At 36.6% G+C, this 16,432-nt stretch overlaps 1 protein-coding gene across 7 annotated transcripts in view; it reads left to right on the top strand.

Moving 5' to 3' along the window:
* GRIK2 (glutamate ionotropic receptor kainate type subunit 2) overlaps positions 1 to 16,432 on the top strand; it is a 1,079,206-nt gene that overhangs the window by 901,428 nt on the left and 161,346 nt on the right. For all 7 annotated transcript variants that reach the window (XM_072831955.1, XM_072831953.1, XM_072831957.1 and 4 more), the window contains one exon: positions 15,919 to 16,142. In XM_072831955.1, coding sequence (XP_072688056.1) covers positions 15,919 to 16,142 — 224 coding nt within the window. The remainder of the gene's footprint in view (positions 1 to 15,918; positions 16,143 to 16,432) is intronic.

Raw genomic sequence — 16,432 nt, 5'->3', positions numbered from 1 at the left:
TACAGATTCAGGAAATTATATCAGTCATGGGGACCAAAGAAGACATGTTGCAAAATATTTGTATTCTAAAGAATTAATTGTAAAGATATCCACATGGAACACCAATAATGGCCAGACATTATATAAATATAAATATTTTATTAAACAAAGTTCTTTCTATCATGTATATTGTTTATCCATTTAACAAATACAAATATGTTCTAAGGATGAGCATATGATATAGATTTTGAATGTAGGGATTTAAGTAAATTTATATTTTAATTTGACCCGTTCAAAGATAGGTTTGCTTAGTAATTCAGCATATGATGTAAATCTATTTATAAATCAAGGTACAGTCTATGGAGTAAAAAGTTAAGAATCCATATTCTATTAGAAGATATACTGAAAATATTGTTATAATTTATTTTCTATGGTATTTAAGTGAGTGTAACAAATGCCTTTAGGTGAGACTAATGAGACTATCTATGAAAATCAGTGTTTATTTGTATTTTAACTGGAAAAGGGAATAAAAGAGGTTGAGCTAGGAGTGCCTTCCAGTTTACTTACATGGCTTACATGTGTTACCATTCGACTCTTCCTATTACTCTCACATTGATTAAAGATCACTTTAATTTTAAAATTAAAAATTTATTCTAAATTTTAAATCATAGTTTAAACAAATCTAGTAATAAAGAAGAGATAATCAGAAGCGATAGGATGGGTTACAATACTATCATTTTTCCCTCTTGAATCCATTGCACTTTTTAAAATACTAATGACAAGTGTGTATACGTCCTATTTCAACTCTGGGTTTTGTAAAATTAATATAAATTCTAATAATGAATGTCATTTTGTATTAATCCTTTAGAGCAACAAGTAGGCAAGCCAGTAAAATTATAGCACAACTGTACATAGCTCAACTTATGCACACTTCACCTGAAATACTTATTAGACCATTCCAATTACTTGTTTTCATCATTAATATTCCCTATGCTATGGGTGAGCACCTGAGAAATGAGACTGTCCTAAATACGTTTGTTCTGTACTTTGCCCCAGGCCTGGTGCATAGTGAATCGTGATAGTTTGTCAAGGAATATTTGTTATTGTGACAAATATTCAAAATAAATTGATTCTAAAATTATTCTAAAATTAATGGAAGTTAATTAACATCCAGTTTTAAAATAAAATGATTACAATAAAACATTTTATATCATTGATTATGTATAGCTATTGTAATTTACCTATTATTTTAAAACAAACCGTGATTCTGTTTTAAATTCAATGTGCTTACTCCCTTATCCACTGGAGAACAGTTAACAGAACAGAATTACATGTTCACAATTCCGTCAGGAAGGTTCCCTATAGTTCATAGTCATCCATCTTAGTGCTAGTAGTTGTTTCTTGGTCCACTGGTTGTGATCCCATAACATGTAAACTGGGAAATGAAAAAAAGGTTTAGCAGAAAATATATAGGTGAAAAAAAAAAGAGAAAATTTATAGGTGAAATAATACCTTCAATAGTAACAAGAAATTGTGTGAATGTTTTATAGGTTCAAGAAGTACATGAGATTTTAAATACTATTTTGAGTTGCTTCTGTTTTCTGTCTCGAAACTTTTAATATAAATTTGTTTCAAAGAAGCCATTCATTCTCTCTCTCTTTTCAAGAGATTCTTATTTGTCTTGGTAAATATATAATAACATTAAGTTTGAATAATATTGTGGATTTTTCCTTGTTTTGCTTTTTTTTCCTTGTTTTGCTTTTATGAATGTTTAAATATATAAATACAAGGACTGTAGAATGTATTAGAATGTTTTTCATATTTGACTGATTGTCTTTGACACAATAAAGTATTTTCACTTACATTGTAATTTTGAAAGATATTAGTTATTTTAAAATCAGGAAAGCTATATACCCAAAATGTAGAACAAATATTGTCAGCGACAAGAACAAATATTATCAGTGACACCATCATTGAGTGCTTTACTCGTGAATAACAGATATACTAAATTCCACTTTGAATTATTGATATGAATGATTTCAGATTATTTTTGAAATTATCAATGTGGAAAACACTCCTCAATTTCTGTGTACCCAATTTTTTCAAGGAAGCTAAATTAATTAAACAAGTATATTAAAGGACAAATGAATCCTGTGGAAATGTTAAAGTGAGAAAGGAAAATATTGTAATAATTCTAGTACAGAAATATTAGTATTTGTAAACCATCCAGTTGAGAGTTTACAATAAAATTAGAACTGAATGGAAAGAACATCACACAAAACAAAAGCAATTAAATCGCCTTCAACACTCACTCCCCCCACAAAAAATCCATCAAACTCTAGAAATATTTTGGAGCCATGGCTCTTCTGAAAAATTACCAGTTGAGAAGTTCATTTTTCACTCTGGAATTAATGGCAAGCTTGGTAGATGTAGTCTATATTATTTGAAATTGTCAGCAGGCTTACTTAACTGTTAATAAAGTAACAGCTGTGGCTTGTGTTTAATACTGCTATCTGTGTTTAATTCTTTCTTAATTGTCCCTTTACAGGCCTTTCATGTGTAAAAGAAATCTCTGGATTTTATAAATCAATTGCCCACTTTAAACTGTGTACTATGTGCTTATTACCTGATTTGGTAAAAAGTAGCTGAAGACATATTTCTAAAATATAAAGTTATGTTTTTGTAAACCTACAAATAGATATTCATTTGTTTACTACACATAATATACATAATTTATAGAAGTTTGAAGTTAGGTTTTCACTTGTAACTTTAATCTCATTACTTTTTTTTCTTCACCACCACCTAATGAGTACTAACTAACCTAATGGTATGATATAACTTCTTTATTATAATAACTGATAACCAGTTTATCATGGAAATATGAAGTATAAAATATTTTATCAGTTTTTTGTTATTATTTTAGTTATATAAAAATAGAAATCACGCACATGGAAAATCTCACTGTTGTAAGAAGATAAACTTCAGGAATATTTCCTTCTGTAAAGAAGTTTAGAGAAGTACTGTATAATGTAATAACATAAAAAATTAGCAATAATGATAGTTTTATGCATTCACTCAATCATTTAAATGTATTTAATGACCCAGACACTGTAGGAGGCAGCACTGGAGATGCAGAAGTGGACCAAATGGAGAAACTTCTTACTCAAAAAAGGCATACATTCTACTGGAAGCAGGCCAACTGTAAATGACATAATTTTAGGTCATGATAAGTTTTATGAAAAAAAAAAGTTTTATGAAGAAGATGAAAACATAGTAAGGAGATAAGGAGTGATAGATGGAGTGGTCAGCAAAGACCACTTTGAGTGATAAGAGAACAGACACATCAGAACATTCAAGTGAGTGAATAAGCTATGTAGACATAGGCGGGACAGGCTCTCCAAGCAAAAGGAAAACAAATATAAAGGCTTTGACAGACATGAGAACAGCCATGCGACCATAGTTGTTGAAACAAGAGTGAGCCCACTAAAACCAGAAGAGTGATAGGAACTGATGTTGATTCAATAATTAGGGGACATCTCTCAGTGCTTTGTAGGCCAAGATTAGGTTTTATTCTATGTGTGCTACAAGTCATTGGTGAATTCTGAGCCAGAAGTGATAATCAGGTATGTGTTTTAACAAGAGCTTGTCTTTGGATGAAGAACATACTCTAGTTGGGCAAGAATGAAAGCAGGGTATCAATTAGGAGGCCACTGTAAGAGAGAAGGCAGTGTGACTAGGTGGATAGTGGTGGAGGTAGTATGCCGTGTATACAGAAAGTGAACTGTGTTTCCATAAAAGTGCACATAGAGGCAAAGCATGTGTTCACATTACGCATTGTGAAGAGTTTAGGAGAGTGTGGTGTCACTTATAAGTAATATTAAAATTAATATTATAATTAACTAGCTTAAATGTCTTAAGTTAGCTTAATATGTCAGTTAACATATTTCCAGTCTATTCAAATACACTTACCACTATATTTTACCCATTTTCCTAAGCACTTCACAAAGTTGTGGAAATAAAAAGTGTTTGGAACTGGTTTTCCATTGTCAAATTATAGGACCTTCCAGAAGGATGCATAAGATGTTTCATTGACCAGAGCATGTATTATAGAAAAATATCATTATATTCTTTGAATATTAGGACTTCATAAAGAAGGTTTTCTCAACATGTTCAAATTTGGAGTCATTGTAACATTCATGAAGATATGCTTTGTTATCTAATTTTTGTATTAGGTAATTGGAAATTAGACCAATAAATGTTATCATTATTCTATGAAAATGTTGGTCAAAGGATTGCTCTTAGCTAATATAAAAAAGAATTATTCTGTTATCCCCTAGATGAGTTAGTTCACTAGAAATTAAAAAGTTAATTTTGAGAGTGATTTTTATTTGAAAATTTTAGTAAGTTAAATTGTATTTTAGTAAGTTAAAACTGTCTTTAGCAAACATTTACCAAGCAGTTCCTTGGAGTCAGATTTTGTCCAATGCCCTAGGGATGTTACAGTGATTATTATGATTGTAAAACAATCTGGAAGAGTTTCACATAGAATATTAAATTAAGACATTTTAATGAGATAGCTGCTGCCCAGGCATCTTTGTAGAAATTTTCAGAGTGGGGTACTTTACCATCTTCTCAGTTCTGAGCTACATGCTTTGATTGGAGGGCATGCCCACAGGTTCCAAAGTGCCTACACTGTCCTAGAAACAGAGACAACACAATTACAATATGTATGTTCAAGTCTCTCATATTAGTTGACTTGTATGTGAAAAAAAAATAGAAATTGCATAACATAAATTATAGTTACTGTTACAAGTGCTATAAAAAAATTCACTCGGGAGAATTCCATGTGTATGGAATGTTCAAGGAGGGCTACATAAGAGGAAAAGAACCAGAGATGTGTCCTAGGGAATGTGCATAGTGGAGAAAAGGGAAGATAATTTTGGTTAGGGAAATATAGAAGCAATAAAGCAGAAGAAATCATTATGAGGAAATTCCTCATAATTTGCACAGAAAAATGTTGGGAAGTGAGTGTAGTTAAGTCACCGTTGGCACCACACATTTCTTAAACTCTCAGAATTCTGATTTTTTCCATCTGTAAAAAAGAAAATGACATTTATAAATGTGGTAGAACTGCTGTGAGGATTAATGGATTAATGGAAGTGATATGAGCAAAAAATCTGGCCTTGGCCATATAATGGACATGTTTAATTTAAACCACTTCTATGAGATCTCTTTTTTGCTCCTGGTGCCACCCTCCCAATTCAAGTCTTTGTCATCATAGACTCTCTTCAAAGCACAACACCAGTGTAATCGTTTGATTAAGCCTTCACAGATCTGATCAGTTGGAAATGAGCTCTTCTTTTCCTTTGTGCTATTCATATGACACATGACAGTCTATTTACTTATTTTTCTTGGGCTGAAATAGATTTTTTTAAACAGTTTTGACCATTGGCTTTTCTAATGCGAGGTTACTTTATTACATTATTTTATTATTAAAAATAAAACACCACTGGGGATGAGGACTGCACTTCTGATGAGGACTCAGTGTCGTATGGAAGTGTTGGATCACTCTATTGTACACCTGAAACTAATATGACACTGTGCATTAACTGGAATTTAAATAAAAACTTAAAATCTTAAAATATCAATTACTAAATCTATGTTCATGAAATCATAGCCTTTACCTACAGAGATAAAAAGCTCTTGGATTATGCAATTCACCATCAGACCCTTTTTTCCAGCCACTTAGTCTTTAATAACATGATAGTTGATGGAACCATACCACATCTGCCATTATAAACATCTTTAATACAGCCTTAATTTTATTAGATTTCAAAATTGTTATATTAATAGACTTGTAATGGGGATCCCTGGGTGGCGCAGCGGTTTGGCTCCTGCCTTTGGCCCAGGGCGCGATCCTGGAGACCCGGGATCGAATCCCACGTCGGGCTCCCGGTGCATGGAGCCTGCTTCTCCCTCTGCCTGTGTCTCTGCCTCTCTCTCTCTCTCTGTGACTATCATAAATAAAAAAAAAAAAAAAATAATAATAATAATAGACTTGTAATGAAGTTAGATCTTACTCATAGTCAGTGGTATTATGTATAAATAATGTTTTTTACTGCTGCGAGATGATCTGGAGGTTAATCAGTTTAATGAATTTAATTTATAAATTTTATTTTATTTATTATTATTTTTTTTAATTTTTAAAAACTTCCGAAATGTTTATATGGAAAAATCACTATCATATAGGGAAGAATGTTCACTGTAAAGTGATTCCTGTTGTCATTTACAGTGACCTACTGATCATAATTTTACAAAGGAGAAATACCAGATGTTTGGGGCAATATTGAAACATCTTCATCAAAAAAAAAATTTCCTCTTCCTATATTTTTATTTTTTATATATATACACATATATATTTAATATATATTTAATGTGTATTTTTATTTATTTTTATTTTTTTATTGGTGTTCAATTTACCAACATACAGAATAACCCCCAGTGCCCGTCACCCAATCACTCCCACCCCCCCACCCTCCTCCCATTCTACCACCCCTAGTTCGTTTCCCAGAGTTAGCAGTCTTTATGTTATGTCTCCCTTTCTGATATTCCCCACACATTTCTTCTCCCTTCCCTTATATTCCCTTTCACTATTATTTATATTCCCCAAATGAATGAGAACATATAATGTTTGTCCTTCTCCGACTGACTTACTTCACTCAGCATAATACCCTCCAGTTCCATCCACGTTGAAGCAAATGGTGGGTATTTGTCATTTCTAATAGCTGAGTAATATTCCATTGTATACATAAACCACATCTTCTTTATCCACTTATCTTTCGATGGACACCGAGGCTCCTTCCACAGTTTGGCTATTGTGGCCATTGCCGCTATAAACATCGGGGTGCAGGTGTCCAGGCGTTTCACTGCATCTGTATCTTTGGGGTAAATCCCCAACAGTGCAATTGCTGGGTCGCAGGGCAGGTCTATTTTTAACTCTTTGAGGAACCTCCACACAGTTTTCCAGAGTGGCTGCACCAGTTCACATTCCCACCAACAGTGTATGAGGGTTCCCTTTTCTCCGCATCCTCTCCAACATTTGTTGTTTCCTGCCTTGTTAATTTGCCCCATTCTCACTGGTGTGAGGTGGTATCTCATTGTGGTTTTGATTTGTATTTCCCTGATGGCAAGTGATGCAGAGCATTTTCTCATGTGCATGTTGGCCATGTCTATGTCTTCCTCTGTGAGATTTCTCTTCATGTCTTTTGCCCATTTCATGATTGGATTGTTTGTTTCTTTGGTGTTGAGTTTAATAAGTTCTTTATAGATCTTGGAAATTAGCCCTTTATCTGATACGTCATTTGCAAATATCTTCTCCCATTCTGTAGGTTGTCTTTTAGTTTTGTTGACTGTATCCTTTGCTGTGCAAAAGCTTCTTATCTTGATGAAGTCCCAATAGTTCATTTTTGCTTTTGTTTCTTTTGCCTTCATGGATGTATCTTGCAAGAAGTTACTGTGGCCGAGTTCAAAAAGGGTGTTGCCTGTGTTCTTCTCTAGGATTTTGATGGAATCTTGTCTCACATTTAGATCTTTCATCCATTTTGAGTTTATCTTTGTGTATGGTGCAAGAGAGTGGTCTAGTTTCATTCTTCTGCATGTGGATGTCCAATTTTCCCAGCACCATTTATTGAAGAGACTGTCTTTCTTCCAATGGATAGCCTTTCCTCCTTTGTCGAATATTAGTTGCCCATAAAGTTCAGGGTCCACTTCTGGATTCTCTATTCTGTTCCACTGATCTATGTGTCTGTTTTTGTGCCAGTACCACACTGTCTTGATGACCACAGCTTTGTAGTACAACCTGAAATCTGGCATTGTGATGCCCCCAGATATGGTTTTCTTTTTTAAAATTCCCCTGGCTATTCGGGGTCTTTTCTGATTCCACACAAATCTTAAGATGATTTGTTCCAACTCTCTGAAGAAAGTCCATGGTATTTTGATAGGGATTGCATGAAATGTGTATATTGCCCTGGGTAACATTGACATTTTCACAATATTAATTCTGCCAATTCATGAGCATGGAATATTTTTCCATCTCTTTGTGTCTTCCTCAATTTCTTTCAGAAGTGTTCTATAGTTTTGAGGGTATAGATCCTTTACCTCTTTGGTGAGGTTTATTCCTAGGTATCTTATGCTTTTGGATGCAATTGTAAATGGGATTGACTCCTTAATTTCTCTTTCTTCAGTCTCATTGTTAGTGTATAGAAATGCCACTGATTTCTGGGCATTGATTTTGTATCCTGCCACGCTACCGAATTGCTGTATGAGTTCTAGCAATCTTGGGGTGGAGACTTTTGGGTTTTCTATGTACTGTATCATGTCATCTGCGAAGAGGGAGAGTTTGACTTCTTCTTTGCCAATTTGAATGCCTTTAATGTCTTTTTGTTGTCTGATTGCTGAGGCTAGGACTTCCAGTACTATGTTGAATAGCAGTGGTGAGAGTGGACATCCCTGTCTTGTTCCTGATCTTAGGGGAAAGGCTCCCAGTGCTTCCCCATTGAGAATGATATTTGCTGTGGGCTTTTCGTAGATGGCTTTTAAGATGTTGAGGAATGTTCCCTCTATCCCTACACTCTGAAGAGTTTTGATCAGAAATGGATGCTGTATTTTGTCAAATGCTTTCTCTGCATCTAATGAGAGGATCATATGGTTCTTGGTTTTTCTCTTGCTGATATGATGAATCACATTGATTGTTTTACGGGTGTTGAACCAGCCTTGTGTCCCGGGGATAAATCCTACTTGGTCATGGTGAATAATTTTCTTAATGTACTGTTGGATCCTATTGGCCAGTATCTTGTTGAGAATTTTTGCATCCATGTTCATCAGGGATATTGGTCTGTAATTCTCCTTTTTGGTGGGGTCTTTGTCTGGTTTTGGAATTAAGGTGATGCTGGCCTCATAGAATGAATTTGGAAGTACTCCATCTCTTTCTATCTTTCCAAACAGCTTTAGGAGAATAGGTATGGTTTCTTCTTTAAACGTTTGATAAAATTCCCCTGGGAAGCCATCTGGCCCTGGACTCTTGTGTCTTGGGAGGTTTTTGATGACTGCTTCAATTTCCTCCCTGGTTATTGGCCTGTTCAGGTTTTCTATTTCTTCCTGTTCCAGCTTTGGTAGTTTGTGGCTTTCCAGGAATGCGTCCATTTCTTCTAGATTGCCTAATTTATTGGCGTAGAGCTGTTCATAATATGTTTTTAAAATCGTTTGTATTTCCTTGGTGTTGGTAGTGATCTCTCCTTTCTCATTCATGATTTTATTAATTTGAGTCTTCTCTCTCTTCTTTTTAATAAGGCTGGCTAATGGTTTATCTATCTTATTAATTCTTTCAAAGAACCAACTCCTGGTTCTGTTGATCTGTTCCAAAGTTCTTCTGGTCTCGATTTCATTGAGTTCTGCTCGAATCTTTATTAAGTCTCTTCTTCTCCTGGGTGTAGGATCTATTTGCTGTTTTTTCTCTAGCTCCTTTATGTGTAAGGTTAGCTTTTGTATTTGAGTTCTTTCCAGTTTTTGAATGGTTGCTTGTATTGCGATGTATTTCCCCCTAAGGACTGCTTTTGCTGCATCCCAAAGATTTTGAATGGTTGTATCTTCATTCTCATTAGTTTCCATGAATCTTTTTAGTTCTTCCTTAATTTCCTGGTTGACCCTTTCATCTTTTAGCAGGATGGTCCTTAACTTCCACGTGTTTGAGGTCCTTCCAAACTTCTTGTTGTGATTTAGTTCTAATTTCAAGGCATTATGGTTTGAGAATATGCAGGGGACGATCCCAATCTTTTGGTATCGGTTCAGACCCGATTTGTGACCCAGTATGTGGTCTATTCTGGAGAAAGTTCCATGTGCACTTGAGAAGAATGTGTATTCAGTTGAGTTTGGATGTAAAGTTCTGTAGATATCTGTGAAATCCATCTGGTCCACTGTATCATTTAAAGCTCTCGTTTCTTTGGAGATGTTGTGCTTAGAAGACATATCAAGTATAGAAAGAGCTAGATTGAAGTCACCAAGTATAAGTGTATTATTATCTAAGTATTTCTTCACTTTGGTTATTAATTGATTTATATATTTGTCAACTCCCAATTTTGGGGCATATATATTGAGGATTGTTAAGTCCTCTTGTTGAATAGATCCTTTAAGTATGATATAGTGTCCCTCTTCATCTCTCACTACAGTCTTTGGGGTAAATTTTAGTTTATCTGATATAAGGATGGCTACCCCTGCTTTCTTTTGAGGACCATTCGAATGGTAAATGGTTCTCCAACCTTTTATTTTCAGGCTGGAGGTGTCCTTTTGTCTAAAATGAGTCTCTTGTAGACAGCAAATAGATGGGTCCTCCTGCTTTTTTATCCAGTCTGAAACCCTGTGCCTTTTGATGGGGTCATTAAGCCCGTTCACATTCAGAGTTACTATTGAGAGATATGAGTTTAGTGACATCATGATATCTATTCAGTCCTTGTTTTTGTGGATTGTTCCACTGAACTTCTTCTTAAAGGGGAATTTTAGGAGTCCCCCTTAAAATTTCTTGCAGAGCTGGTTTGGAGGTCACATATTCTTTCAGTTGCTGCCTGTCTTGGAAGCTCTTTATCTCTCCTTCCATTTTGAACGGAGCCTTGCTGGATAAAGTATTCTTGGTTGCATGTTCTTCTCATTTAGGACCCTGAATATATCCTGCCAGCCCTTTCTGGCCTGCCAGGTCTCTGTGGAGAGGTCTGCTGTTACCCTAATACTCCTCCCCATAAAAGTCAGGGATTTCTTGTCTCTTGCTGCTTTAAGGATCATCTCTTTATCTTTGGAATTTGCAAGCTTCACTATTAAATGTCGAGGTGTTGAACGGTTTTTATTGATTTTAGGGGGGATCTCTCTATTTCCTGGATCTGAATGCCTGTTTCCCTTCCCAGATTAGGAAAGTTTTCAGCTAGAATTTGTTCAAATACATATTCTGGCCCTCTGTCCCTTTCGGCGCCCTCGGGAACCCCAATTAAACATAAGTTTTTCTTCCTCAGGCTGTCGTTTATTTCCCTTAATCTATCTTCATGGTCTTTTAATTGTTTGTCTCTTTTTTCCTCAGTTTCCCTCTTTGCCATCAACTTGTCTTCTATGTCACTCACTTGTTCTTCCACCTCGTCAACCCTTGTCGTTAGGACTTCTAGTTTGGATTGCATCTCATTCAATTGATTTTTAATTTCTGCCTGATGAGCTCTAAATTCTGCAGTCATGAAGTCTCTTGAGTCCTTTATGCTTTTTTCTAGAGCCACCAGTAGCTGTATGATAGTGCTTCTGAATTGGCTTTCTGACATTGAATTGTAATCCAGATTTTGTAACTCTGTGGGAGAGAGGACTGTTTCTGATTCTTTCTTTTGAGGTGAGGTTTTCCTTCTAGTCATTTTGCTCAGTGCAGAGTGGCCAAAAGCAGGTTGTATTGGGAAAAGGAGAAAAAGAGAGGAGAGAAAGAAGAAAAGAAAAGAGAAAGAGAAAAAAAAAAAGGAAGAAAAAAACGAAAAAATAGAAGAAAAAGAGAAAGAAAAAGAAAGAAAGGAAAAAAAGGGGGTGGGGGAAGGAAACAAATCAAAAAGCAAAACAAAACAAAACAAAACAACAACAAAAAAAAAAAAAAAAGAAAGAAAGAAAAAAAGAACCACGGGGGAGTATCTTCTGATTCTGTGTACTTTAAGTCCCTTGGCTTCCCCTGGAACTTGTCCCCAGCTGGTCTTCTGGGGGAGGGGCCTGTTGCGCTGATTTCCAGGTGTTAGCAGTTGGGGGAGCTGCTGTGCCCCTGCCTGGTGCAGGGCTCAGTGGGGGTTGTTTACCCCGTGAGGCCGCAGGAGCAACAGCCCCAGTGGCGGGGCCAGGTCTGGAAACCTGGAGTCAGCCCCCGCAGGAACTCCGGAGCTCTCCGTCTGCAGGGCCTGGAGGCTCCGGGGCGGGGCCGCTGATGTGCTCAGCTGGGGCAGGAGCGTCCTTGCTGTCCTGGGCCCTCCCGGCCTCTGCCTGTCCCGGGGGAGGCGGGATCCTGGGCTGTGTCCCGGCGCCCTGTGCTCCGGGGCCTGCGCTGGTGGATTCGCGCTCCCGGGCCACGCAACCCCCTCCGCGGAGCCGCCCCCGAGCCCCCCCGAGCTGCTCCTGGAACCGCGCAGCCCCCTCCACACGGAGCCTCTTCCTCTGCCCGAGCCCCTCCGAGCTGCTCCCGGGGCCGCGCAGCCCCCACCGCACGGAGCCTCTTCCTCTGCCCGAGCCCCCCGAGCTGCTCCTGCCCCGCAGCCCCCTCCGCGGAGCCTCTTCCTCTGCCCTCCCCCCTCCGAGCTGCTCCGGGTCCCGCCGTGCGCGCTGCAGCCCTTAGGGAGCTCGGCGCACTCTCCTGGGGCGCAGGTGTCTGTTAGTGTCCCCGGGAGCCCGAGGGCATCCCCGCCCTCCTGGGTCCTGCTCCACCTCCCCGCGAGCCCCTTTCCGCCCGGGAAGGTCGGTGCAGCTCCTGCTCCTCCGGGACGGGGCTCTCCTGTCCTGGGGACACTCGCCCCGGCCTCAGCCCGGCTCCTCGCGGGCCCCTCCCCCTTGGAGGCCTTTGTTTCTTTACTTCTTTTTCCCCGTCTTCCTACCTTGATAGAAGCGCGAACTCTTCTCACTGTAGCATTCCAGGTGTTCTCTCTTTAATTCTCTGGCCGAATTCATAGGTTTTCAGGATAATTTGAAGGTTTTCTAGGTAATTTGGTGGGGACAGGTGATTTGGAGACCCTACTCTTCTGCCATCTTGCCCCTCCCTAATTTATAAATTTTAAAATGAATTTAAAAAATATATTTGGTGTGTAAATAGAAGGTATTTTTGACAATTGATGTTTGGTAAGTTTTGTGTGTTTTGCTATTAATGGTAACAACTAAGTTCTAATTAATTTAATGAACATAACATACTCCTGAGGATATGGTTAAAACAACCTGCTATTAAAAAATGGATATTTTTAGAGCAGTTTTAGGTTTATAGAAAAATTGTGCAGAAAGTAGAGTTTCTAAACCTTCTCCCATTCTACCCTACCCCCTACAATTTCCCTTATTAACAGTTTCCATCAGTGTAGTATATTTGTTACAGTTGAACTATTATGAAGACATTAGCTATAGTCCATAGTTTACATTAGGATTCACTCTTCGTGTTGTACAGTTTTATGATTTTGGTAAATGTACTTTGTCATGTACTCACCATTATGAGTAGTTTCACTGTCATAAACATGTTCTGGTTCCATTTATTTGTCACTCTGTTCCCTGAGTTTTTGGGGGTAACTACTGATCTTTTTATTGCCTGTATAGTTTTGCCTTTTCCAAAATGTCATATAATCAGAATCATATCATATGTAAGTAGCCTTTTCAGACTGGCATTGTTCACTTAGTAATAGGCATTTAGGGTTTTTCCATGTCTTTTCATGACTTGATAGTTATTTCCTTTTATTGTTGGATAATATTTTGTCATATGGATGCACCACAGTCTGCCTATATATTTATTTTTTTAAATAAAATGTCTAAAAATGTCTCTATCTTTTGTTTCAAATGTCTAATTTCTTTTATCATTGAAAGTATTTTACTGTGTAATGTTTTATCCTTTTTCCATTTTATATTTGGAATAGACATTTTATTTTAGGCAATGCTAAGTAAATTTTAAAATTTAGTGTATGTCAGGGCACTTGGTGGCTCAGTCAGTTTAGTGTCCTGCTCTTGGTTTTGGCTCAGGTCATGATCTCAGGGTTGTGAGATCGAGTTGTGTCAGGTTCTGCACTTAGCACGGGGTTGGCTTGAGATTCTCTCCCTCTCCCTCCCCCTCTCCCTCTCTCTCTGCCCCATTCATGCATGTGCATACTCTCACTTTCTAAAATAAATAAGTGAATAAAATATTTAAAATTTGGTGCATGTCTAATCGGTCATGTTAATATATGCCTATTGAACAACTTTTTTTGGAATAATGTAGTGGTTTTGTCTTAACATGTTATTTGAATTGTTCACTAAATTTTATTGATATCTATTATGAATTTAAAAATATTTTACCAGCTTAAAGCATATTCAATTATATGCTTTACATGTGGTAAAATTTTGCTTTACATGTGTCTAGAATGAGGGAGTTTACAAAGTGAAGTGGCACATAGATAATCTGTGCTGTATATTCAACCCCCTAAACAGAAGCAAACCACCATTTCATGTTGTCCAATTTTTACTAGAATCTTTCCCTAACAAACTTAGTTTTTTCAAACCATCTGTACTTCCTTCCCTTCTGTCTTTGAGGAAATGCTTTCTCTTCTTTGTGGAAAATATTCTATCTGCCTAAACTCTTCACCTGGCCTTTTAAATCTCAGTGACTGATCTATTTTAATCACTGTTCTTGCTTCTATGTATTCCTCTTTCCATCTGTATGAACTCTGTAATAAATGAATGAATGAATGTCTCTATAAGTCCATTTTTGTCTTCTGAGGTGCATGTCATGGTTAGTTTTGGGGATAGATTCCAAAAGCTTGGGGTTTATTGTCCTAATTCCAATGCTCAATTAGCTCTAAGACTGCAAACAAGTTTTTGACTTCTCATGGATTCAGTTTCCTTAACTGAAATGGGGATAATGGTAGAATTATCTAAGGATTAAAAGTGACAATTGATGTAAAGTTCTTAGCACAGTGCCTATTGCATAGCAGATGCTTAAAGGACATTAGTAATTATTATTGCAAAATTGATATTTTCTTTGATTTATGAATATGAAATATGATGATATCCTCTCCAGGTCCCTTAAAACCTGTTTTTTTTTTCCTTCTTAATTTTTGGAGAAATATCTTTCCCTATCCATTGATATTCAAAGATACTCTATTCAAGCATCTGACTGCTCACTTTTCTCCACACACACCCAACACACAAATGCACACACATACCCAGAATAATATTGTCAACAAAGTTAGCTTCTAGAGAAGTTTCTTTTTGAAGTTCCCCAACAATTCTTGGGTAGGGAAACTGGAGGCCCAGTTTCATTATTTTGTACATCTTTCTATAACTCTCTACAAGGAGCACTTCTTACTTATTCTATGAAAGCCGAGTATGTTTATGAAAATAAAAGGAATATAGAAATACAGCTTCCTATCAATATGGAATAGAACTGTTTATTATTTTAAAATATTATAATTATTTCTCTTAATATATTGGATTTGAAGTTCATCCTGACAGATGGTTATAACATGATGAGTGAAAAGCATTAGTAACATATTTAAGCTACCGTGGAAAATTAGCAACTTTGTGAAAATTGAAAAACTCATTTCCTGATGCGATTTAGGCAAGGCTTTAAGGATTTTCATTAAATAATATAAAACAAATTAGAGGGTTAGAAACAAAACTCAGGGGCAGGAAACACAATCACATTAAAAGATGATTTTCAAAATGTTAACTATTTAAAAACTAAAATCTCTTAACTACTTTACAGCTTTAAAACCAAGAAAGCATGTTTTATGACTATCAGCTACATAATTTGAAGTAGATATTATTAGATTACTATTTAGAATCTGACCTAGGTATTTAAAAAGTCAGAACTGATATTAAATCTTTTTTAAAGTTGAGATTAAAAACAATTATGAGAAGATTCCATAACATAATAATTCAGGTCCTAATGTAGAATAGTTTCTTCAGTTTTTCATTCTGTACGATTTTTTTTTTCTATCTCTGTACAATAAATTCTGGTTTGCTAATCTAGAAGGACATAGAAATGAGTAGCAGAAAAAGCAGGTCCTCCAATTCAGGATCAAGAATTCTCTACATGTTAATGTAATAGTTACATGAGACAATTCTCAAGTGTAAAGTATTTGTTTTGTATAATTTGGATACTGACTTCTTTCTTGAGACTTAGAACCAATTTTTCCCCCTTTCTTCTGTTTCTCTCTACAGAAAGCTGACCTTGCAGTTGCTCCACTGGCTATTACCTATGTTCGAGAGAAGGTCATCGACTTTTCCAAGCCCTTTATGACACTTGGAATAAGTATTTTGTACCGCAAGCCCAATGGTACAAACCCAGGCGTCTTCTCCTTCCTGAATCCTCTCTCCCCTGATATCTGGATGTATATTCTGCTGGCTTACTTGGGTGTCAGTTGTGTGCTCTTTGTCATAGCCAGGTAACATGCTCACTTTTGTGATTTTTTTGGCAATTGTTACCTCCTTTTTCTAACTAATAATTGTCAAAAGTCACAATTATTTTTACTTTTCTTTTTCTTTATTTCCCTTGGGGTGCTAAAGAATAATGAACTTTTAAGAGTCACATAACTTATTAAAATATATTATGCTGCCTTTTTGGGCAGAAAGCATGCTGGTTATGTCAGTAAGCTATAAGTGTGGTAGAGTTTACTCTTTTTAATCAGAATCTAAAAGCAGTCCAAATCACCATGACATAAACATTGTTTTCTCA

This window comes from Canis lupus, chromosome 7 (assembly GCF_048164855.1).
Source record: "Canis lupus baileyi chromosome 7, mCanLup2.hap1, whole genome shotgun sequence".
NCBI classification, from domain to species: domain Eukaryota; kingdom Metazoa; phylum Chordata; class Mammalia; order Carnivora; family Canidae; genus Canis; species Canis lupus.
Note: the sequence above shows the minus strand (reverse complement) of the source record. Positions and strands in the feature narration are given on the sequence as shown.